Source organism: Pelecanus crispus, chromosome 6 (assembly GCF_030463565.1).
Source record: "Pelecanus crispus isolate bPelCri1 chromosome 6, bPelCri1.pri, whole genome shotgun sequence".
Classification (NCBI taxonomy): Eukaryota; Metazoa; Chordata; class Aves; order Pelecaniformes; family Pelecanidae; genus Pelecanus; species Pelecanus crispus.
Window position 1 is genome coordinate 55,088,556 of NC_134648.1, and position 25,066 is coordinate 55,113,621.

General features: G+C 38.0%; 1 protein-coding gene across 6 annotated transcripts in view; it reads right to left on the reverse strand.

Moving 5' to 3' along the window:
- Positions 1-300: 300 nt before the first annotated feature.
- The window catches only part of TTC7B (tetratricopeptide repeat domain 7B), a 146,327-nt gene continuing 121,561 nt past the window's right edge, over positions 301-25,066 (reverse strand). For all 6 annotated transcript variants that reach the window (XM_075712050.1, XM_075712048.1, XM_075712047.1 and 3 more), the window contains one exon: positions 301-775. In XM_075712050.1, the coding sequence (XP_075568165.1) occupies positions 554-775 (222 nt within the window). In that variant the 3' untranslated portion in view covers positions 301-553. The remainder of the gene's footprint in view (positions 776-25,066) is intronic.

Here is a 25,066-nt window from a genome sequence, read left to right on the forward strand (position 1 = left end):
GCTCTAAATAGAGATAACAGTTAGCCACACATCACAGTTATTAACAACTAAAAACAAGAACTCAACTGCTTTTCTGGCCTGGACTAAAATAGAGATGGAAACAGAAAATTCACATTTTGACTTTGGGCCAAAAGAGGTTGAGAGGCAGGAAGAGAACAGTTTATTAACAGCCTTGTTAAAAATAGTCTGCTCTGCCACTGAATTTTAACTTACTCTACATTTGGTAGTCGATTCCATTATAATTTTATGTAACACTCAAGTATCACTAACAAAATATGGCACATCATCCATGAACAATATAACGATGTTTTAAAACTACCAGGGCAAAAATGTGGCAATATGAGTGATTTGGTTCTGGCTAGCCATTTTGTCCTCTCAGTCTAACATTAATACATTGCATCACGTCACTGGTTTGGACACTTTCCTGCAAAAGACTGGAGTTTGTTACCTGCAGCTCTGAAGTTTTTCAAACTAACCAGTTACCAGGCAGCCTGATACACTGGGATTCCTCACCCAGAAGGTCAGACTAAAATTGGTTGATCAAGATGCCCTCTCAAAGGACTCTGGGAATGATGGTAAAAGGGACCACGGGACTGCTAGCTTCAAGCTCCAGCGCCGTCAGGAAGCATTCAGTCGCGGCATCATCATTGCCTTGAGCCTGCAGCACCTCTCCCAGGCCGTTCCAGACCTCATGAGCTGTGGAGTTCACCTGGACGGCATCTCTGAGAATCTTCTCCGCCAAGCTGTAGCGCCCGAGCTGGTGAAGTATCAGAGCCTGCAAGAAAACAAAGGAAAAATGGTTGAGATTGGCCAGTAGGACTCTCCTGAAGCTCAAATATGTTGCAACAGTGAAATAAGCGTAGGTAGCTCTTGGGTTCAAAGTGATATAGACTATATAATACTTTGGTTTTTGTTTGTTTGTTTTTTAAAGAAAATAAATGACCTGAAGCAGGACTGGAGCAGGCTAATCCACACCAACAAGGAGTCAAGTGGCTTTGGACAGGAAACAAAGACACTGAAATACAGAAACTGAGTTGAACAACAAAAACTCCACCCAACCACCAAAAGTCAGCAAGCACCTGAGCTTTTGTGGCAAGCTCCTGCATCTAAAGTCCTACTAACCTGTGTGCCCTGAAGTGTCTGTATCCTGCCTGCGCATCTCAGCACCCAGCTCATGTCTTACAACATCTGAGAATCGGAGATCATACATGTGGCACCATCGGCTTTCAGGGATGGCAGTAACAGAACCAAGCTCAGCCCAATGGGCAACAGCCGTGATATTTGGTTCAACCTGTGGAACGGGAAGTGTGCTGGGACTAATAACGCACCAGTAGTGTATAAAGGTCCAGCAGGCAGATAAATTCCTCAGGAGCTTCCTAGAAACAGATTCTTCATCTTCCTCTGTGTAATGGGATCCAATTCAACACCACACAATCCAAGAGGATCTCCAAACCTACTAGCATATGGGCTGAATGAGGCAGCGGACATCTCCATCCATCACATTCAGCTATGTTACTGTGCCAGAAAAGTCATGGAATGACCCACTAAGAAAGCTTTATTCCAGGATTATAATAATCCTAATGATGTTATGCATTTTTACCTTGTGATTCTGTATTGCAAAATGCATACGGACCACAGATCTTTGTTTTCCAGACAGGCATCCTGATTACATGCTTCCAGATTCCTTGTGACTTTTCCCCTCCCAGCCCCAACTCCTTGGACCACGCTTTTATTTCTCTCTATATATCTGTCCCTCAAATCCTTATCAATCTAAGCACCAATGATTAGAAAGTACTAAAATTCTATGCAACCCCTGAATTATCCACCATATGATTCTGGAATTCTGCCCCACCAGGCTGACCTTCAGCATGGGCAGACTGCTAACTCCATCCTACAGAGCACAGAGCAGACCATGCTCTGAAGAACAATATAAAGAGCACTGTATAGTACTGGCAAGTAAATAAATAAATGCAATGAAGGCTAATTGCTATCAGCCTAGCAGATGTTCTCACATAAAGGTGCTAGAGTGCTATTCTGGTTTTGGATTTTTTTTGAGCTGTCAAGTGAGTCAGCATTTCCAGAGCAGGTGAATGGTACTTCCAATACAAAAATCAGATAACTCTCAGGGTCAGTGTTTTTTCCCTGCAGGAAAGTGATTATCAGTGACTGGTAGGTATCAGATGTGAAACTAGAAAAACTGAAGCAAGGAGGTGGAATCTATAAAGGTGGCTTGGCTGCATGCACCTAACCTTAGTAAAATTAAAATGTTCTTAATTTTTGAGACAAGATTCTCTAATCAATTTTCAACAATATCCCTTTTTTTTCCTGTGCGGATTTGTATATTTTATACTAATTAAACATGCGAGTTCTTTGAATATTTGTAATACTTTTTTCCCCAAATATGCCAGACTCTTTTCCCCACTTGCTAAGGATACAAGCTGTTCTTTTCAAGAGAAAAGGAAACAACCAAATTTTGCACATATAAGCCTGTTGATGGGATCAGAAACATGTTATGTCACATCTGCTCTATTCTGTATGGAATAAAGTGTAGCTGAGATTTTCCAGGTGAATAAAACTACAGCGAATCCTAGCTGTTTGCTTGCTGTTACACTTTTCTAAGAATATAAGCTATTTAGCACTAGTGAAGGAACTGCTCTTGCATGGGCACTCAAGTTGCATCCTGTACCCTCATGTTTTGAGGGCACAGCTTTTTAGAGGAAGAGTCTCCCAAACGTCAGTCTTTCACTGGTGTTTCAGGCTGGGATGGTATGAAGACTCCTGCCATGGGTAGCAGCACTGGAGCAATGAGCTTTGCTTCCAAAGAACCAATGGAGAAAAAATTAGACTCATTCATGCAAAGCGTCAAAAGGACAGTGACATTTAGTCCCTATAGCTGTGGGCTGAGCTCAAACAAGCGATCTAGACAAAGAAGACATAATACCCTCTGATTCATTAACTCTCTCAGAATGATGGTCAGATGTCATATATTGTGAGTGTCCAGCTTGTAAATCCTCTTTCCAGATGACTTCATTAAAATTCTGAGGCCCAGAACATTTCAAATTGTTTGTGGTCCTTGCCTGACTTTGCTCTATCAAGCATTACACTACAGACCACAGGGGGAAGGAGCAGGCGTGCCTATCACACAGCAACATCCTTCAGTGACCTTGCACCATCACCTATCCAAGAAAACTGACCTCCAGTTTACCAGCTGTCAGCATATGCTTGCTGTCTGTACTAAACGCTTCAGGAAAAAAAACCCAACCCCAAACCACTAAAACCAAAAAACCCTAAAAAAACCCCAAAACAAAACTCCTCTAAGATTTCCCAGAAATCAGTACAAATTATCCTAGTCCTTCACTGCATATTTTCCTTTGCTTCCTAACTGGAAACAAAATCTCGAAGCTACCCGTTCTTTACCTATTTAGCAGCAGATGTACAGACAACATTTATCTGCAGAATAATGTTAGGTCTCCTGCTTTATGGCTGGAGACGGGCTTGAACAACACATCAACTCTGCAGAAACACAGAGGGGTACCGAAGTGACATATGGCTCACACCTTCAGACCTGGCATGTTAGTTTAAAACACCTAAACAGAATGCCTTTTCCCCATATCCTCTTTATAAACAAGCACATAAACTTAAAAAAAAAAAAAAAAAAAAAAAAAAGAAAAGATAGGGATTTTGTAACCTGAATCAATTAGAAAAACTGCTGTATAATCATTTGAGTAAATAATAAGAAATATTAGTAGGAAAACACCCACTGTGCAAAAGATGATGAAAACAGTAAGTTTCTAAGGAATTACAGAAATCTAAGGCAATCTGCTTGTTCTTTATACATTTTAAAATGCTGCAGTACTTGACAGAGGTGTTTAAGACAACTGTTGGCATCCTGCTAGGAGAAAGCAGGATCCTTCCTCCTATTGCATCTCTTTCACTAGCTCTTTCACATGGCAGACAGAAGCAAATGTCATAAATTTATCAAACACAGTTATAAAGGCCTCTAATGTGTGTGGGCTTCTTCATTTTGCAGCTGAGTACAAATTTTATTACTTTTCCCCATGTTTGGTTTGCTGAGAATTTTGGGGTTCTTTTGGGGTTGTTTTTTTTAGTTGGGTTTTTTTTTTCCGCAAACCACTGATCCTAAGTGTGTTCAGGCTTCCAGCTTCTGTCTGTTCAGAATGTCTTTATACTGTAAACTCTCTAAGCAAATCTTATTTTTCTTTTAGCTAGTTCTACACTGTAGAGGTTGATTTTGTAACTAAAAAAACTCCAAGAGAAAACTCTAATCAGAAATGGCACAGGCAGAAAGTGAAGGGAATCTCTGAAGAAACAAAGAGACTTTTTTGTGCCATCATCACAAGAAGTGAAAGCAGTGCTTCATGTCTCCCATTTGTTGATCTTTATACCAGTCACTTTGAATAATCAACAATACTCATAGATTTGTGGAGTTCAGATGCTGTCTGCTCAAGGAAAGGTCAACAGCCCTTTACAGCACACAGGCCATCGTCAGGGCTCAGAGCTGGCAGTAACGGGGACTTCTCAATTTCAAGAGCCTACAGGGGCTGGCTTTCTAAAAAAGCATATTACTGTGTACTGCCTGTGACAGGGAGGTACTGTAGTCACTACAAACAAGGTTCTACAAAAGCTTCTTCTTGGCAACACAACAGAACAAAACCCTCTAGGAATTAATAAAAAGGGGGAAAAAGTGCTTCCAACTTTCCTCTCTGCCACAGGTTATTTTTAAGATCTTGCTGATTCTTTCCTCATCCAGTCTGGAGTCACAAAGTCTCCCTCTAGTTGGTCAATGCTTTTACATGTGTTTCCTCCCTCAATCATCACCCTTATATTTCATTTTACATTGCCCCACATACAAAACTGCTATTCTTTGCTTATTTCCCCAAAGCATCTGTCCAAGGATTGTTTTTATAATGCTCAGCCAAACAGGGCCCAACCCCTGACTGAAGGCCCTTGGCACTGTTGTCAAAACAGAAGTGATTTGTTATTTATTACTCAATATCTCCTAGGTACCTACACAAATACAGCCCAGAAAAACAGCTATGGAGTCTGAATAGACAGAAATATCTTAATGTACCATACAAAACATTTGGCTGAGTAACGTTCATTTACACTTATCTTGCATGTGTTAAGGAATGGGCATTATATCTTCTGTAGTTTGGATACTGTCTTGGGACTAATCATGTTTAGTGTTTTAATTAATGACACATCACAAGAATTATTAGAGTGATGATACAATTAGATAAGAAAAAGCTAAGAGGATACGATACAGAAAGCAACGGGCCTATCATGAGAACTAGGATAACAGAAATATGGCAAAAGTCAGTAAAACAAAGTGGAAAATAACACAACAGTAGCACAAAAGTTCTGCGGCACGGTGGAAGCCTGTCAACCAAGCAGCTTGGGAGAAGGACTTGAACATATCAGGCGACCTCAGGATGGCAGTGTGAAAAGGTGCCAGTGTGAAAGAGGAAAACTCAAGTGACATCAGGAGAGGTTTCCAGTAGAGAGAAAGACAACAGAGACTTCAGCAGCTGTGCCGTACACACCTATAGTACGGTGTATACAGGTGCCACCTCTGGCACCTTGTATATTCTCCTCTATTCAACAAAGGTCATTCGAACTGGAACAGCACAGAAAATGACTACTGAGACAATCAATAAAAATCTTAATTTACAAGAGGAGACTAACAGACTTCGTTTGTTTAACCTAGCAAATCAAAAGCTGAGAGGAGATGAAGTTACTTGCTATAAAAACAGTAGAGAGAACAGAATAGAGAAAAACTATTTTAGTTAGAGAATAATGTTGGCACAAGAATACATGTGTATAAATTGGCTGTGAGTAAGTTTACCAAAAAAAGGTGAAAACATTCCTGGCAATTGGAGCAGAGAGATTTTGGAACAGCCTTCTACTTGCAGTAGCAGGGTGCAAAACAGTGTTAAGACTGAGTCCTACAGGAAGAGCTTGCATGCTCTGATGGTTATGTTGAGGACACTTGTCTAGAGGGCCCAGGGAGCTTCCACTGCTCCTGTTCCAGTATCAGGTTCTCCCTCAACTGCATTGAGAGGAAAAAGAGTGATAGTATTTTCATGCCTATATAGTATTGCTACTTGATGCTTCTCTTGTAAGAACAACTTTCTCTTGATTCCTTGGGTTACATTGAAGAAGCAGGAGCAGAGAAATGTCCAATTAATGAATACAAAGATTAAAAAAACAAAATTGTGGCAGGTATTCAGCTTATTTCTGAAAGAAAAAAACTAGTATGACAAAATTAACGGATTCTGAAATCTTCAAATCCATGAGGCCTTTTTTTTTAAACAAACAGACAAACAACAAACCCCACACCATATTCACAGTCTTTTGGGCACAGAAAGATGCATAATGGAATTTTCAAATGCATGTAAGACAAGATGTTTAATAACCATTCACTTCAACAGGACCTAAATCCTTACTCCACCTAGATAACTTTCAGTTTGTCATTACATACCTATCTGTACCCTAGATAAACAACATATCTTTAAAATTTGGTCTATGGTGATGGCACAATAAAACCAATAATTACAACTAACAGCTACTTCAATAAGCCAGAATTATATTTTGATATATATTGGACATGTCAAAATTATATTTTGGCACAGTTATTTTTCCCCTTGCAGTTCAACATATTAAGGTTATTTTTCATTAACTAAATGTAAGCATTTTTAAAAAGGAAAACATTCAAGTGAATTCTAATTTCCAAATGCAGCTGTACACAGTCTCCAATAAAACCTTCAGTTAGCAAATGCATCATTATTTATCAATAAAATATCATCACTCAGAATCTGAACAACATTATACAATAAGCATTTGTATAAAGCCATAATTGCTTAAATAAGCATGTAGCGTAGTCTTCACTGCAAAGGTATCTTTTTTCTGCAAACGGGCTTTCTTGCAAATTAACCTGTCATAATGATTAACGAAACAGCCAATGGAAAAAACATGTCTAGAGAAATAAACACTGGACAGAAATGGAAACTACTTAAATAACTATATTCTGATTTTGAAAACGTGATTAAAACTAGCCGTTTAGACAAGTCTAGTAAGGTCACTTTCTTATTTGCTTTTAGGCAAATGAGAAGCTAACATGCAAATTTTTCCATGGAACTAACTTTTTAAAAATTAAAGCCACAATTATCACCCATCGTATGTCTCACCAAAACCTGAGCTTTTCCATAAAGTGCTAAACAAGGTTTGCAATAACCGGGGGGAGGGGGGAAGGTAAAAAGGTCACACTGCAAAGATCACTGTGGTTTCTTCCATGTGACTAAAAATTTCTGCTCAAGAGAGCTGGAGGTTTTCTTAAGGTTTAACTGTCTGACTGCTTCTCCACTCCTCCTGGAAAATTAACAGTTCTCAATCTCAACAGAAGCACCACTTGAGATTTTTAACCTTTATTCATTTGATAACAGGAGGCACAATTTCATTTTCTCTAAGAAAAATATAGACTATAGGTGGAAGATGTTCTCAAAAGCAATGAAATGTATTTCAAAGTGAAAAAAATATAATGAGAACTTTGATCATGAGTCCATTTGTACTTTTGCCTTCTTCAGAGAGGGTGCTGAACTCTCATCACTGAACTCTCGTAACTGCAGAGAAGGAAACTGATAACTGGGAGAAAAGGAGAGTATGAGAAGGAGAAATGTGGCTGACCTAATGTGCAAAAAAAGCATCCGAGATGCTCACCGTGTTTAAGAATCACAGCCTGTTGACCTGCAAAAAACTCAACTATGGAGATTTGAGTTCTACCAGATAAGATATTAATTTTTTCCTAGTAGGTCTAATACATGACTTGTTTGCTAGAGAGCTTCTAAATTTGTATGACGCAGACCTTATTTAGCTAAAAAATACCCTTCAGAGCTAAAAGTTTCCCTTGCAAAGACAACAGCTGTAAGAAAACACTGTAAGCATATGAAAATCAAAAACGGACTGATTTTGCTTTTAATGATGAGAGCAGGGAGACAGAAGAACAGTGGAAATACCACTTGCCTGGTTTGCTCATGACCTGCTGAAGCCCAATAAGCTTGCAGCTGCAAATGTATAATCAGATACAGAGCTACACAGATGCGGAAAATAACAATTTTTTTTTTTAAAGTTACATTAAAAGGCCTGAAGAACTCACTACATCCAACTCCCCAGTAATCTTCCCAGTTCACTTTTTTTTTTTTTTAAACAAGACCCAGGCTGCCTAAGAGAGAATCAACTTTCAACCACGGTATGCAGAAAGACATGCCAGAAACATCCCATCTTATCTAAAAAACTTGAAAATCAAGGATTATGACCATAAACAGCTACAAAACTTAATAGGCAATGTATGCACTGCAAATCCATATGCACTGTAATTTTAGCATCACAAAACTGCCCCTTGTTACATGCTGCTTTTTCAGCCTATTTTGCATGTGTTAAGGTGGCTGCTATTTTCAAACAAATCTATCAAACTTGAAGGTTTACCAGAGTCTTGACAGTGTTATGCTATAATAATGAAACAGAAGAAGTGTTAGCAAGGCAAAACGAGAAGAATTTGTCATGATATATGGAAAAATAAGTAAAATTCTGCAGCTGATATTTCCCATCCTCTGTGATAAAATGACACATTTTAAATGCATTCTATAATCAATATTTTACACTTATGTAGAGTGAAATAGCACATTATTTATATACTGTGCTCTCCTATTTTCCTTTTAGCTGATGAGTTTGTGCTGAAACATGTCCATCTAATGGAAGTATGACTTTGCACAAGAAAACATTTATTAACTCCTCCTTTCAAAGGCATATACCAAGAACAGTTGCACGTTTAGTCATTGTAATTAACTATTTTCTGCAAGTGCAAAAAAAATTGTGACATGGTGCATCAATTTGAAATAAGCCATTCCATCAGAAAAGCGATGAATAAGCATAGTTCTATGTCTGCAATGACAGACACAGATGCATTTTAATGCAGGGATTTTGAGGGGTGTCCATATTGTAAGGTTTAGAAACAACTGGTTTGACCACCAATACTTACAAGTAAAGATAATTTTCTGTAAAATAAAGATAGATATAATTTTTTTTGAATCGGAAAAGAAACCACAATGTATATGTAATCTGTTTCCAAAATGCAGAATGCAAAAGTACTTATCTCATTTTCTCTAATAATGCAATTCTTTTGAATAACAAAAAGCGTTTCTTCAAATATGTTCAAAATGAAACTTCCTAGCAGCTCAGTATGGGTTTTTTTTTTTAAATGAGGACAACCAACTACTAATACTACAGCTGATCACTCACTAAACCAAACCAAAGCAACTGATGAACAAATACGAACCTGCGCCTCCCAGCCAACATTTTTGTTCATTGCCTATCCCAAAACATTGCTTGTCCTACGTGCCCCTTCCTGCCTTGTCCCCCTCACTTGCCTTCCCCCCATCCCCAGCACACCCAGAAACGAAGCTGTGTGCGCTGTGTCACCACTGAAGCGAGTTCCCAGCCCCAGTTTGTTATTTCTTTACCCTTCCCCCAGTGCTAACATACCCCCTAAGGTATCCAATTGCTTCCCCTGCTGCAAAACACTTGTTGCTAGGAGAAAACCTACTGCTTGGCAACACATTTTTAAAACAACAACTTTGGCTTTGTTACTCACTGAACTTTACATTGCCAGCATGAAATAACGAACGTGCGTGGTCGTTAGTGCGTCTGTGTATTTATAACCCCCTTGAAAATGACTGACTCCTTCCAACGGGGATGTGCTTGCCTTTTAGTTCGTTACTGTTCACAGCCGATAATGCAGAAAGGTTCAAAACTGAAGTTTGCTTTTTAAAATTGCTGATCGTAGCCTTCCACCAAGATGGAAGCTTTTGGGGAACTTATTTTCCTGTTAAGACAACGTGATCTTGCATAGTCTGCTGTAATTTTGATTTACACTTTATGTGAACATCATATCAGCTTATAAAAACAGCACGACTACCATGCTATATTGAGAGAACTAATTTGACTATAGCAAGCACACTGGAAACAAATAAAACACCCTACTGATAGAGTGAAACTGCTAGTGACTTCAGAGATTATCTAACTTTTTATCTCCATCTGAAAATTATACTGCGGGCCTCATTTCATATGCTGGATCTACAAACACAGTAAAGCCACGATGACTCTCCCTTCAGAAGTCAGATGGCTACAGCTCTGGCAAGTACTGCATCAACACTGGTATCAGGGGATAATTAAATACAAACTCAGTGCTCAGATAATGGCCAGCCCTGAATTTGGAGTACTTGTTATCCGGTGCAAACGTTTTACGTTTCCTCCCAGCCATGATACCATGACACTGAAGCGTAGGTGATTCGCCTCTCTTATCACCTTCCTCCGTTCGGAAGCTCAGCAGCACTGTACCTTCCCCCCGTTCTCTCCCAGCACACATCACCTTTCCCACAAGCAAGGGAAGAGGATTTCCCAGGTGCACAGCATCCTTCAAGTACATACACCCGCAATGAAAAAGGGTGCTGGAGATCACAGCTACAGACAGTGTTGTTGATGAAATGGGCCTATAGTAATTTCCTTAATTCAGTATATTCTTGTATATTGTCATTCATACACTCATCGCTTTTCCCCTATGTAGACATTTTACAGATATAAGTGCATGACCTAATTACAGTATATTCACTACTGAAATCCTACCATTTTATCAGTCTAATCTGTGGCTGTATTTCAACATTGCCTGGTTTCAAAAGCAAGGCTAGGTTTACTACTGTATCATCATGCTACTTACGGAGACTCACAGGTACTGTTTGATACTGATGCCATCATTTTCCAAGTTTTGAGTCAAAGGGTCAGAAGTAGAGAAAATTGTATTTCTGTTACTCAAGACAAAGGACTAACATAGAATTGCTTTCAATAGCCAAAAGAGAAAACCCCCAAACCCTCCAAAAATGGTACAAATGCAGAACAGGCTAGAGAAACAGAAAGCCTCAGACCAACATTCTTGAAGCGAGGAGCTTCAAAGTCAGCCTACTGAGTCAATACTCAACCATCTGAACAAAAGCTTGATTCTTCACAAGAACTGAGGATACTGGGAATTCAGTGTCCTTACTCCACTGCCTGAAGACTAGATTTCAGTTTAGGACATCTGAGGGTTCCTGGTTTTGAAAGCTTGTGCTCCATGCAAAATTATCACTAATGCCAAGGAATTCATGTTCTTCTGTCCACCAGTCAACCACTGATACAATTAAAGAATAAATAATAAGAAATAGCAAGCAATGGCTTTTTAGGAAGCTGTTTTTCATTAATGACAGTTTTTCTATAAAATCACAATGAACATACTGGTGGTATGTGGCTTCAGGAAATAGTAATTAGAAAAACTGATCAAACGTTCTAATGAAGAAATCAATCTGAAGTCAGGGGAGTAACTTGTGTATCAAAGAAAAATCAGAGTTGCAGATCCAGTACTAGGTTCTGTGGTTAAAATTTATAATTAATAGAACTGTCAGCATTCAAATTGAGTACTTTGGAGATCTTTAGCTAGATTATCACTATAGTAAAAGCTATGGACTTGTAGTCCATACTTGTACACACTCAATACTACAGAAACCAGCACTTACTTCTCTGAACTTCTGAGACTATAGAAAAGGCATCAGAAGTGAATGATACTCTTCTGAAGTACCTTTTTCGCATTTATGCATGTGCATTTCTCTCAAATATTCTGACAAATGCTGTATTAAATATTCAGTCAGAACTGCAGTATAAGATAAAAGATGACCAGTCCTTTCATTATTAAAATAAAACAGAAATGCAGAGATTAAAGCACATTATTCCCATTTTTCTTCCTTGTGCCCTTAGCCAAAGAGACTTTTGCATATAGAAGTATGTACATACATAACTATGGCTAATGTCACTGTTTCAAAAGTGTTATGACACCAGAGCAGCACATGCTAGACTGGCATTGCAATAATCTCCAAGAAAAAGAGGTTATTTAATAAAGCATTAATAAATATATTTTTTTATAGCATCCCCAGGAAACAGACCATGCCCCCCCCCCAAGACAATGTGAATTGCCATCTGCTCCTCAGGCCCAACGGGAAAAGCCATCTTCATGGCATTTTGCAAAATACTCCTGGCATGAGAGGGAATGCACCCCCTTCTTCCCCCCAGATTCTTAAATGAAAGGCAGAAGTTGTAGGTACACTGCTAACATGCCAGTCTGACATGACAACTGCCAGCAGGACCTATCTTTAAGGGAAGGCTATTTTCAGTGTGAAGGGAAGGCATACACCCTTCCATCTATGCACCATCAGGCGGAGATCAGAAGAGCCAAACCCTAACCACTGGCTAAGAAAGGGCTTTTAGCACTTTCAGAAAAATAAACCAAAACACTTCTTTATATACTGACTTACCTTTCATAAAACCTGAAGAAGCTGAATATACTGAAAACTAAGGGAAAAAGCTTTGGACAGTTAAAGAGAGAAACCCAAACAGCAGCACTTTGGAGAAAAACCAGTAAAAATATTTTTTTAAAAAAGCTAAAAATAACATGAATGTACCTCAACAAATCAACTTTTGCTAATACTGATCCGGAAGCAAATAGATAAATATAACTAGATAATAGTATCACCTTTTATAATTCAACTCCATATAGGCCATCAGGTTTTCTCACAACTATCTTTTTGTGGATCATTGTTAATTTTTTATGTAAAACTTGCCAAAAATAAGGTATTTTCAGTTTAATTAATATCAGATCAGAAGAGCCCTCTTAGGTCATTCATTTTGCTCCCCTGTTCTAACCGACAATCTCAGCACAGGATTTCTTGTTCCACACAATGTTTAGACTGTAAATGCTAGGAATCCTCTTCAAATCATCTTCCCAAATTTTTCCCTAGCCAGTTTGTTTTCATTTGTTCCAATGCAATGTCACCTAGCCTTATTTTGATTATGCTTATTCATCTCATGTTTACATGGAGCATATATATTAAAGTTTCCTACTCCTCCCAGGAAATACTCCAGAGACTTTCCAGCACTACAGTCCAGTCACATCAGTGCTCACTGCATGTAAGGACAACACTGATGTGAAGCTACAGGCCAATTTTGTCATCCAGCCACGTTACTTGGGATTACAATCACAGGGCCAACCTGGGAAGAAACCCCAAGTGAAACCTATGCTTTAGTTCACACTGAGGGCTGCCCTGTTGGCCAGCCTCAACTGGTTTTACTGGGCAAGGCAGGCTCCATATTTTGGGGACATGAAGCAACCAGTGGAGGATGATCACCACCATCTTCCATAAGGGAAGAAGAAATCTGTAGGCTTACAAAATTGATGTTGAGACTACACTGTGGACAAGATGAAGTAGTTGATAACTGGGACAACATGATGTCTCGTGTTGGGCTTGGCCAGCTCACGAACGATGAAGATGTAGCTCTTGCACAACAATGGAGATGTAGCCTCGATCAACTAGCACCCCAGCTCTTTGTCCTCTCCAGTGATTTCTGTACTCAGTCTTGCTCTTGCATTTTATATTTGTGAGTCATTGTATTTCTTTTTCTGAAGGGTCTCCAAGTCTCACTTTTAATCAGACTGATGCCTTTCTCCTGCAATTACTCTTCCCAAGTATGGGTAGTATATTAACTATCCTACAATCTTTTGCTAACTGAGGTTTCCCTAAATATTACAGGACTAATGATTTGTTATTTCATCTACTAGTTCTACCGGAATTCTAGCCATGTCCTCCATACTCTTCCACCAGCAAGTACTTGCCACCATTTCCATACTTTCATTTCCACTACTAATTTTAGCTTTGCCATCCATGATGAATATCACATTCCTGTTAAAGACTGAGGCAAAACACAAGTTTAATGTGGTTATGGACTTTTTATAAATTGTTATCCATCACTGCACTGATTGGCACAGCATGTTAAATCATATGCTGCGGCTGGTTTATGGCTCTTGAAATTCATTTACCGAACTGTATAAGTGCCCAAGGTTGGAATCTGCAGAGCAAGTGTAATTCCAAATGCTGTTTCCGCCTCAGTCCTTTCCTTTGGTTTACTACTGTCAGCTGACAGGCAGCTGAAATAGATTTGAATCCTGCTTCCCAAGTGTCAGAATCTTGTCCATTTGAGTCACTTTTCTAGTTCACTGGAGCACAGTTGGCAGGAAGAACCCAAGAATGGCAAAAAAGGCACTCCAACACAAAGCTAGGATTTGATCAGAATAAGCAAAATGGGAAGTTAATGCTCACTGAGCGAAGAGCTGAAATGGAGAGCGGCAGCTTCTACTTTCAAGGGTAAGAACTACAGCAACAGCATGGGTTTGGTGGGGAAGGTGGGAATTCTGGAACTCAAGGCAGCCACTGAGTGTGGGGTGAGTTACAAATGTTTCCTACCTCCTGTTGTGTTAAACATCCATGGATTTTATCTTTGGCAAAAGTATTCAGATATAAATGTTACATTAAATCAAAAGTAATGCACATGGCAGAAAGACTGTACCTACTAATAAAACTTCCTCCAATTTTAGGAACCTTAGGGTTCGATTCTGCAGCAAATGAGATGACTTTGGATGCTCAGGCTAAAGCTCCATCATTTATTTTCAACAGAGATCACCAGCTGCTCACACTATCATATCATATTTTTAAAGGAAATTAAGTTTGACGTGTCAATTACTTTAATAGATCTGACAGTGTTTCATACTGGTTCAGACTTCATATCAAGAACAGTTATTTCTGGCAACTGTAACCTACCAACTTCAGGCTAGGCATTCAATTAACAGGACAAAGCATCATCACAGACTGCATTTGTGTCATAGCATTTCGTAACCCTCTGGTAAGTCTTTGGGTCCGTGACCGTCATAATACCATCTGTTCTGATGCCATTGTGGCTATTGCTTTTTCGAATGGTCATAAATTAAAAACCAGACAGAATCCCAAAGAAGCTATTGTCAGCTGTCAGGACAAACTGTAACAAGGACCATGAAAAAACTGGAAATTGAAATGGCTTTGCAGCTGACAGAGGTTTGCTTGCTCATCTTTTGGACATTTGTAACCACTTGACATCTGCCTTAATTTATTATTTGCTCTCAGAAAATAAAGGGGTTTGTTTTTAAATAAGGTAACATGCTTTTAAAACTATGTCTTCATTTTAAGGCAGCACAAACCACTTACCAGCAGAGAAATCTTAATTCAGAAAACAAGGCAAAAGCAGTCCTCTCCTTCAGTAGGTCAGATCACCTCTGATAGAAGGCAAGTATTTTTCCAAAGTGCTACCTAACACAACCTTTGTCCATGTAGATTTAGAGCTCTGAAACAATTTTCACACTGTGTATTGTACAGAAGAAATTTTGAATCTGCTTTTTTTTTTTATTTATTTCCATAGCCCTTTACTGATAACGTCTTTACAATATTCACAATTCACTGTTTTGTCTAAATATGTTATGCTATCAAGTCATATAGCTAGCTAACCTAACGTAGCAGAATACATTATGTTACATTCAGGAATAATTTTTAAAAGTTAACTTTTAACAGCTATCTCCATGAGCACTGACCGTAATGAAGCCTAGTTTGGTTTTCTAATGACTGTGTCTTATATCCCTGCAGCAGAGAATTTACAAATGCTCACTCTCACGTGTACTTGCCGATATCTAATAAAAATTTGAAATCATGAAACACCCTTGGTAGTCCTTCCTCCTGCCTCTATTTTTGTAATACTTGCACAAGCCTAAATTTTTTTTTGTTTTTACATCATTCCCTCTTCTGTCCAGATGAAACTGGCTAAATAATTTAAAAGTTATGAAGGCAAAGCTGACAAACACACAAACAATAATGACTTAGTAAGCCTGATTTCCTAAGGATATCAGTCTTCAACAGCAAGTTCAATATGTGTGATACAGTGTATCACTAGTGGCTGAGGGAGACTGAACACACTGAGCTGCAACAAATCATTTCACCAGCGTCACTGATTAAAAAGACCAATCAATGAATTATATAACCTAGAAAAAAATTGAACTGAAATGTTAATTTCAGATACACCCATAAAAGAAACATTCATAACTTCACTTATTAAGTTTAGTTCCTGGCAAAAGATGGAAGCATTTAAAAAATTTGGGATTTTTCATCAAAGTATTTAGAAAAAAAATTGAAAGAATCAAATGCCTGCATCCTAATGGGCCTACCAAAACACGCTATATTGCTCAAGTGTTTTGGGTAGTGTCTTTCCTCACATTGCTTAGCTTTTAACAGTGTGAACAATGTTTGTGTTTTCATATTTCTGCCAAGTAAGTGTGTTGCTAACGAATTGCTTTGCTTGGTTCATCTGAGCAGTACTAAAAGACTGAAGATTTCTTCCAGATCAAATGCTTTATTGAAGATACGTGGTTCTTGAGTATGAGCACTCCATTTTAACATCTCAATGTTTTGCTAATACTTCTTTTCCCTTCAGTTCTATGCCAGTTCTTAAGAAAGAAAAGCTGCTTCTAAAAGCAACTTTAAATTCAATGTAAGGGCTATTTCTTGAAAGCCAGCTTCCTTGAAGCACCACAACAGCATCTATTATAATGCAGGATTTCTCAGATTTGTGTGAAAAAGCCACACACCTATAAACTACACACTTGCTTCAGGTCAGAGATGAGCAGAAAGAAGCTGTAATGCATTGTTATGTACAGAGCTTTTTTAGTTTCCCAAGATTCTGATAAGTGCATCTTATTACAAAACTACATTCAACCTCAACATCTGGACAATAATAAATATTTACAACCATTCTGACAAAGTTCAAGGTATTAAACTGCCCTCTCTTGTTTACCTCCCACTAATCACAGAGTGGGAGCACAGAGTTATGGTTTGCCTTGTCTTACCAAACTGATCTCCTTCCCCAGAGGATATTACCCCTCTTCAGGAAAAAGCTGGCCTGATAAGTCTTACTCAAAACTGTATTTATTGCATATAATGGTAATTACATGAGCACACAAACAACATAACAGTAAAAGGAAATTTATGACATTAGTTCTCCAAATCTGACTCATGCTACACATGAGTAAATATGCAAGAATCATATATATGCTCACCAACTCATATTAGGGGCTATAATACCCTCCAACTTCCCCCAAGGACATAAAACAAGACTTAGTTCTTTTTTGCTCAAACCCAGGTAGGAGTCTGATTTGTAGGACAGGAGGATGCATCAAAGCATAGACCTAAACAGAACATCTGAGAAAAACTAACAACCCATTATAGTGAAAGCAGCAATCCTTTTTCCTTCAGATCTCTATATCCACAGACTTCATATTTAGCGCTGGTTTGAAGTTAGCTTTTCTTCAATTTTGTACTTTCTATTGAGTAATAATGTAAGATAAGAAACAAAGATCTATGGAAGTAGTTTACCTTTATTACCCATAAAAGTACATTACTATAAAGCAGTACTAAGTTTAACTGAGCTCTCAAAAACAGATCAAAAAGGAATTCCAGAAACAACGTACTGATGCCACAGATACTTCTGAAACAGCCTGCTATCCAAACAGCCATCTCCTTCACCAACTATCTCAGCTGCAATGACTTGGGAAATATTATATTCATTGAGCAAATCCAAGAAAACATTGACAAAATCTTCCAGAAAGGAAGATAGTTGAGGGAAAGAGAGATGTAGGTAAACGAACTGATTTATTATTTAATAGTATTCAAAGTTCTGCAGTGAATTTGAGACAAGGGCCTCATTTTACTTGGCTGAGCTGAAATGGCTATCAAGGAGCTGCCACACATCCCTTCACTTAAACTGCATGCAACTATCAAAAAGATAATTTTCACTGACAAATGATAGAGCTGTTTTAATCATCTACTTTTTAATAGGAGGTCCATCAGTGACAGTACTAAATTTAAATATCATAAGGGAGAACCGTCCTAAAGTCTGCCAATCATTTGCAAGTCAAAACCCACAAAAGACACCCCGCAGGCTCCCTTCAGCACGCCGTGGGAATATTGATGCTGCTGCCCTAACAAGATTGACTGATATATTGGAGATTGGGGAAAATTATTGTCTTCAGAGTGTAAATGAACCTGAAAGAATAAGCACAAGAATTAAATGCGAGTCCCACGAATGTGATGCTCAGAATGATAAATCAGGAGGCTTGTATTGTATTTAAAGCTAGGTAAGTTGCAGCATCTATGCCTCAGTTTCCTCATTTCTTGACTGGGAATAAATAACACATACTTGAGGGCAAAATGTATTTGAAACTTAACATGTTGACCACTCAAAGTTGTTATGAAAACAAATACTATAAACTTTTTAAAAAATATTTACTTTAGATTTAGAAAAAGAGTAGAAGCGATTTCAGTCATTGTCTTACTATCTGCGATACCGTCTTAGTTGCCATACTATCTGCAGCCGCTCAACTTAGCCAGTTACATATTTATTCCTCTAAACTCACTCAGATGCTTAAATATTCACGCTTAAAAATATAAAGACCTAAAACTAAAAATGCAGCTATGCAACCAATTATCAAATATTGCATTGAAGATTTAAATCAGCTATTGGCTCAACAATGTAAGAATTTATAGCGCATAGGTAAAAAAAAAGACTATAACTAAAGGTATTTATTTCAAATGCCAAGAGTTGTTTGCAAATTCAGTGTTTTAACAAAATGTACAGACTAGATTCGTACATATGTGATTAACTGTTGAAACTAAATAGCTCTTATCTTTTTGCTCTCTATAAAGTCCATGCATATTAATATCAGAATTAAAAAGGTGCAGAACAATACTGCACTGCTGACTGAAAAAATGATGAAAGCCCAAAAGCGCTTTCTGTTTTCAAGTTTAGCATTACTAAGTCTCACTCGTGATGCATTTTTCCACTTGTATCTGTTTAGCCAAGTAGCTTAACAGGGTAGAAGTAGCATTAAAAGCGTTAACGACTCTGAATCTGCATTCACTATGTTTCATGTAGAATGAACCTGGATTAAACACATGGTGGGCATGTTTACTTGCAGACAGCAGAGTACTGAAAAGAGTCTAGCTTTAGAAAACATTCATCCTGTGCTTTTACACATAGATAACTGGCTCAAGCAAATAAACTGTACAACATAGCCTCTGATACAGGCGTAGCCAGTACCCAGGTTAAACATGGTCAGCTTACTATGGCTTCAGTGAGCCTGCAGTGTTGACCAGACTTGTCAATCATTACCCAATTAAGTCACACAAATTGAAACTCGGACCATCGTTTCACAATGCCAAATGCACAGCACCAATACCAGTTTACCAAGACACTGGCTCGTAACTATAGTGTTGATGTTAAGATTACATTGCATCATAGCAACAGCATGAAAAGAACCTTCATGCTCAGCAGAAAATCAGATTAAAAAGGCATCCAGACTTTCAGAGCAAAACTAAAGGAATTTTCTTTTCTAAGCCAATGTAAAACCAAAACCAGAGAGATCCAGATAATCAACTTGTGAGAACTGGATTATATCCATCCTAGAAAAGGACAGAAAAGAAAAATAAAAGAAATCAAAGACTAGCTAGCAAGTTAATAGTGGAAGCATTTTTACTACCAAAAAGTAGTATACTGTTTGTATATCAGAAAGAAAAACTTCAATTTTCTTAAATTACATGCAAGGCCTTAGAACAAATGTTGAAGAAAGGAATGGTTAGCAGGACAGTAATAGGGAAAGTGGAATAAAACATGGTATGTGTTTATCACTGGCAAGACACTAAGCTAGCCTGTACAGTATTTGATTAGATAGATTAATTCCGGGAGGCAGGGGGGAGAAAAAAAAAAGTTGTAGAACTAATTTGTCTGGATTTCAGTAAACTTTCAATGTAGCTGGATATAGGAAACCAAATCAAACTAGAGAAGGCATAGAGCAGCACACTAATGTAAAAATGAGTTAAGAACTAGTTTCCACTAGTCCATCCATCCAACAGGGATGGATGATGGTGAGTAGACTTCAAGGTTTGGCCTCGGGCCATATCTTAGTTTAATTTATTGTCTTACCACATAGGTATCAAGAGTGCTGATGAAATTTGGCAAGGTGGCCAAACAGCATGTCTCCTCTCCCCTACTGAGAAATCAAGAGATGGCAGCTTTCTGAAGAATAGTACATAACTTTCTTCATACCATTTGTTGCTACTCGTTGAAAAAATATACTCTAATATGAAGAATAATGGAAAAATAACCATTGAAACTTAGAAAGGGACACAGTTTTCAGAGCTGGACAAAACACGCTTCAGATTTTCCCTTGAGTTAAAGCTCACTGAAATAATTGCTTTCTCTCTTAGTTTGATCATCTAGATTAAAAAGATTTCCTGACATAAAAAAATAGCCTGGCTCTAACCTTAAAGGCCAATTCTTTAACTCCATCTAAAACCAGTTAGCTACCAGAAAACACAGTCTATGTTTAAAGAAAACTAATCCTGGAGAAATTATATTATGTTCTTCATACATAATAAGTTGGTTGAATCCTTCCAAAGTGCAAGGTTCAACTCGTGTTTAAACTGTAGACTCATGAGCAGGGGAAGGACTGCTAAGTGCAATACTGGCTAGCAGAGAAGTAAAGCTTCAGTAAATGGAAAAGAGGTCTTCAAATAAAATTGAAAATCGGATGAGTTGAAGAGATAAAGAGACATAAAAAGACTATTCCAGACTGGGGATTTGCAGAAAAAACTCTGTACCAGAGTAGACAACTTATCTGGGGAATGCAGCTGTTTGACATAACCCTGGCAAAAGCAAGCATTAAAATCATTTCCTGAGGGGCAGTTGCTTCCAGATCTCTAGTTTTGCATTAAGGTAGGCCACTTTCTGTTTGATGAGGATAAGATAAAGCACAATTTTTAAGAACAAGTTGTTTATAGTTCCTAGTCAGAAAAAAGGAATCATAATTGATTAGGTAACTTCTGGTCCTCTCAAGAGCAGTCTGTCATCTCAGGAAATGGCTTATGCCAAAGCAAGTCAAGACCCCTTGTGATAGATGTAAAGCAAAAAGCAAAAGGTAATTTCATCAGTGCACCAGAAATGCACCTGACAACTGCAAAAGACTTATAGCAAAACACATACAATGATAACTCCTGCGCAATTTTATAATAATACGTTATTATAAGAAAGGTTGCTAAAGAGCTAGGTCTCAGACACTTGGCTACAGTGCTACAAGTTTCTCACATTTACTAACAACCACAACTAAACCACATAGAATGGTTTGTCTCATTCAGATTGCTGTTGATGGTAGCATTTAGTTATATGTCACCAGTATGCAAAGTTATGCAGCACAAGAAAAAAAAAAAGACCACACATGTAGATTACTTCATGCCTCAAACATTTTCCTGTAGTTAATGAGTTCTCACCTACAGAATTCTACAACAGAATGTTCCTCGGGAAAAGGAAAATAAAATCCCTTTTGTTCATTTAAAGGTGAGGATGGCTGCTCTCCCCAGCCTTTTTCACATTCTTTACATTTACCCCAAAATAAATCCTTAAAAGTATTTCTTTATTGCTTATATGAAATTAAATTATAAATTATTAGATGCCAGATGTTGCCTACAAGCAAAAGCCCTTAGAGACTACAGGAAAGACAGCCATGCATACCAGGTGCCACATAGTTTTGATTGCTGTGTAAGTTCTCAGCTCCAGCTATAAAGTAATACTTTAATAAATTCAATGAGCACAAAAATGCCCAGGGAAGCAAAATAATCATAATTAGCCCAGTGCATACTTCAGCAGAATGACCTAATTTAAAAAGTGTTTTGCAAAGCAATTCCTATATTGAAAGGCAATTACAGAGAGCAAAATAAAAATTGTATTGTTGAGATCCATGCAAAAAAGCACCAGCAAGTATCCATGAAAACAGATGTTAAGAGACTACAGAGGATAGTAGGGAAGAGCACTCATTTTCAATTTCTTCCAGGCCTTCTCTCATTTCCATTTTATTTTTTTTTTTTAAACAAGGAGAACTTAAATATCAAGAGCAATTATTAGCAATTTAATGACACGAGGCCTCCTGGCCATATCCTGAATTACTGGGACTAAGACTACTGACATTTTCATTCTGTTACATTAATCTTGCTTGTTAGTATTTTTCCACTAGTAAAAATCTGTATGTTTTTTTCCCTCCATCCTCTTTTAGACGGCCAGTTGCCCAGCAAAAGGCATGGAGGAAAAGGCAAAGATTACTTTGGATATCAACAAAACCCAAGTGACAATGACTTTAATGTAGTCAGCCCTTCAGAGACTGAAATGCATAAGGAGATGGATAGACTCTGGAAAGACTTTTAATAGGAATTACCCTTTCTAACACCTACAGAAAAAGCCTGAAAAAAGTAAATTTTTCATTATGCTGTGATCAGATGCTTTTACTAGCTTGCTGGTCTGTTCATCATCTCTACTTAGCACTATGAGACAAGGAGATACTTTCCATGTAAACAACTGTAAAGAGTCATAAATATTTTGTGTTCTTTAAATAATATTAGACACATCTTTTTCTATAGAAGCCTCAATGCAGATCATTAAGGTATACTTGAATCTCCCATGAGAAAACCATCGAGAGAGAGAGAGAGAAGCCCCAAAACTTAATTTGTGAAGATCCCAACTGAGGCTTTTCAGTTGATATTGTTTTGCCACTGACACTTTTGTATGGACATTCCCCAACCATATTGCACAGGCAGGCTGCATGAGGAGCATGACTAGAAATATCTTGGAATCAACTGGCCATTCTTGCATTTGCATTGTATCTGCATGTTTAAAAAAAAAAAAAAAGTCATTAAAAAGCTCAAGTATTAAAAAACCAGCCAAATCAAGCATATAAAAACATCAAACTGGCAACAATCAAAAATGCATCATTATTAACTAGCAATCACAGAATGGGCCATTTTATAGAACTGCGAGGTACTGCAATGCCTGCAAGACAATGACCAGTTGGTAACAACTAGGTTGCATGGCACATAGTTTGGCAGCACCTCACTTTTACAGTGCAAAGAGAATAAGATGTATCCAAAATATTAAGGCAGGTTTGTAGCAGAGAATATATGTATACATAAATATATGTGTATATTACACATGCACATATGTAAGATGAGTGAATACAGTTGAGAAAGATATTAATCTTTTGCACCTTCCTTCCATGAGTGCCATGGCTAATGTCCATGGAAACTAGGGAAGAAAGAACAAAATCTGTGCTTTTATAGATTTTTAGCACTGGTAAAAATAAGGAAAGTTTTGCATAATAGGAAGACTGTAACAAAATTTTGTCCACAAACAAGTGTTCCCATCATGTTGTCTAACAGAAATCATTACCTCTATATACAAAGCTTGTCTTGCTTGCACTCCTAGAATCGTGGGATGACTGAGGTAGGAAGGGACCTCTGGAGATTGTCTACACCCAAACTCAAAGCAGAGTCATCTTGAGCGGTTGCCAAGGGCTGTGTCCTGTCAGATTTTGAATATCTGCAAGGATGCGAGACTCCACAACCTCTTTGGGCAAGCGGGTGTGGGTGTATCTTACACGTGCATCTGAAATACTGTTACCATTACACAAATGGTATGTGATCGTACTCTTATTCCCCAGCTCTTTGCCTGTCAATTACTCGAAGCAGACAGTGTAGGTCAGGGAATCCCTCCTCAGATGCTTTGTTATGATGTCTAGCAAAACCAAAGCCCTGATCCCGACTGGGCCATTGCGATCTTTGTATTTTATTCCTTGAACTTGATATGATACTTGGTTGCTACCTACCAAATTATATTTAATCCATACTTGCTGTATGTGAAACAAATTGATAATAGCTCAGTTTTGATAATAGAACCCAGTTCAAAGACTTTATACTATAAAACATGAATCAAAGCTTGAGATGAACACTACTTGTATTTTGAAAATTGAAAACAAAGATTCTTAAAATCCTCCAAGCAAAGAGAAGCAACTTTGGAGTAATACTGCACACTGTAGGCTGACCTACTGCAACAGCAAGTTGTGATGAATTATCTGATGGGTGGCATTTTATCAGTTCCACACAATACAATAAAAACACTGGAATGATTCGTGACCTGCCAAATAAAGAGGAGTAAATCTAGCCAAAGCATCCTTTCCTTCTGCCAGCTTCTACCACTAATTAATTTTCCATTTTTTAAAGTGGGAACAAATAGCAGTGATAAAATGGTTTCTGGCAAGCTCAGCCTAAATTGATAAACTGTGGAAAAATCTATCACAGAGATAACACGAAAACAGACAAAACCAGAAAGTTAAAGCTGAGCATACCAGGCAAAAATCCCTATGTAAAAAAAGTGCACTAAGCACCGATGGTTTTCTGTTGTAAGGCTAAAATGGGGAATAATACTTTCAAGAAGGAAGAGAATATAGCCTGTGAGTGCCACATGCCAGGTGAAGAATTTAAAGTGTATTGAAATGGTCCTTGAGTCACTTGAACTCAATGGGTGTGTTCCAGGTTAAAATGCAAGTAGAACTGCCATTGTTTTCTCAGAGTACAGAATGCAACTACTTGAAACATTTAGATGTGACAGTGGTCAAATCACAGTAAAATACCTTCTGTAAGGAGCATTGAGTTTTAGGCTGAACATATATTTTGCTTTCTCTACTTTCTATGAAAAAAACTTGAAGTTTCTGAAGGGCAAACCCACAATATTTTACTAACAAATCTAACAAAACCAATTACTGTTATTTCTCCATTCTTCTTCAACCACTGTGTGCACAAGGATGCACTTGGAGAACAAGTCAAACAAGCACTGAGATTTGGCATTAGCATTTAGCTCTACGGTAATCAGTTACAACACAAACCACCCAAAGAACCAGCATAAAGTGCTTAGGACAAGCCTATGTGGCCTAAACCAACATTTTTTACAGTACAGAGGCCTAACAATGAAAATCAAATGAGTCAGTGAATGTTCCCCAGATGAGGTCCTTGTTATGAAAGGAAGAATAAATGCTAGAGAATACTGGCTCACTGAAGGAAAAAAGTTAGTGTGGGTGACTGTGTTCAGTCTTTTTCTTCTTTAACTCCCCTGACCCCTTCAAACAGGGTCTGAACTCACGTTTCTAAAGTCTTCTCTGCTTTTCCTTTCTTTCACTCAGCTCCACATC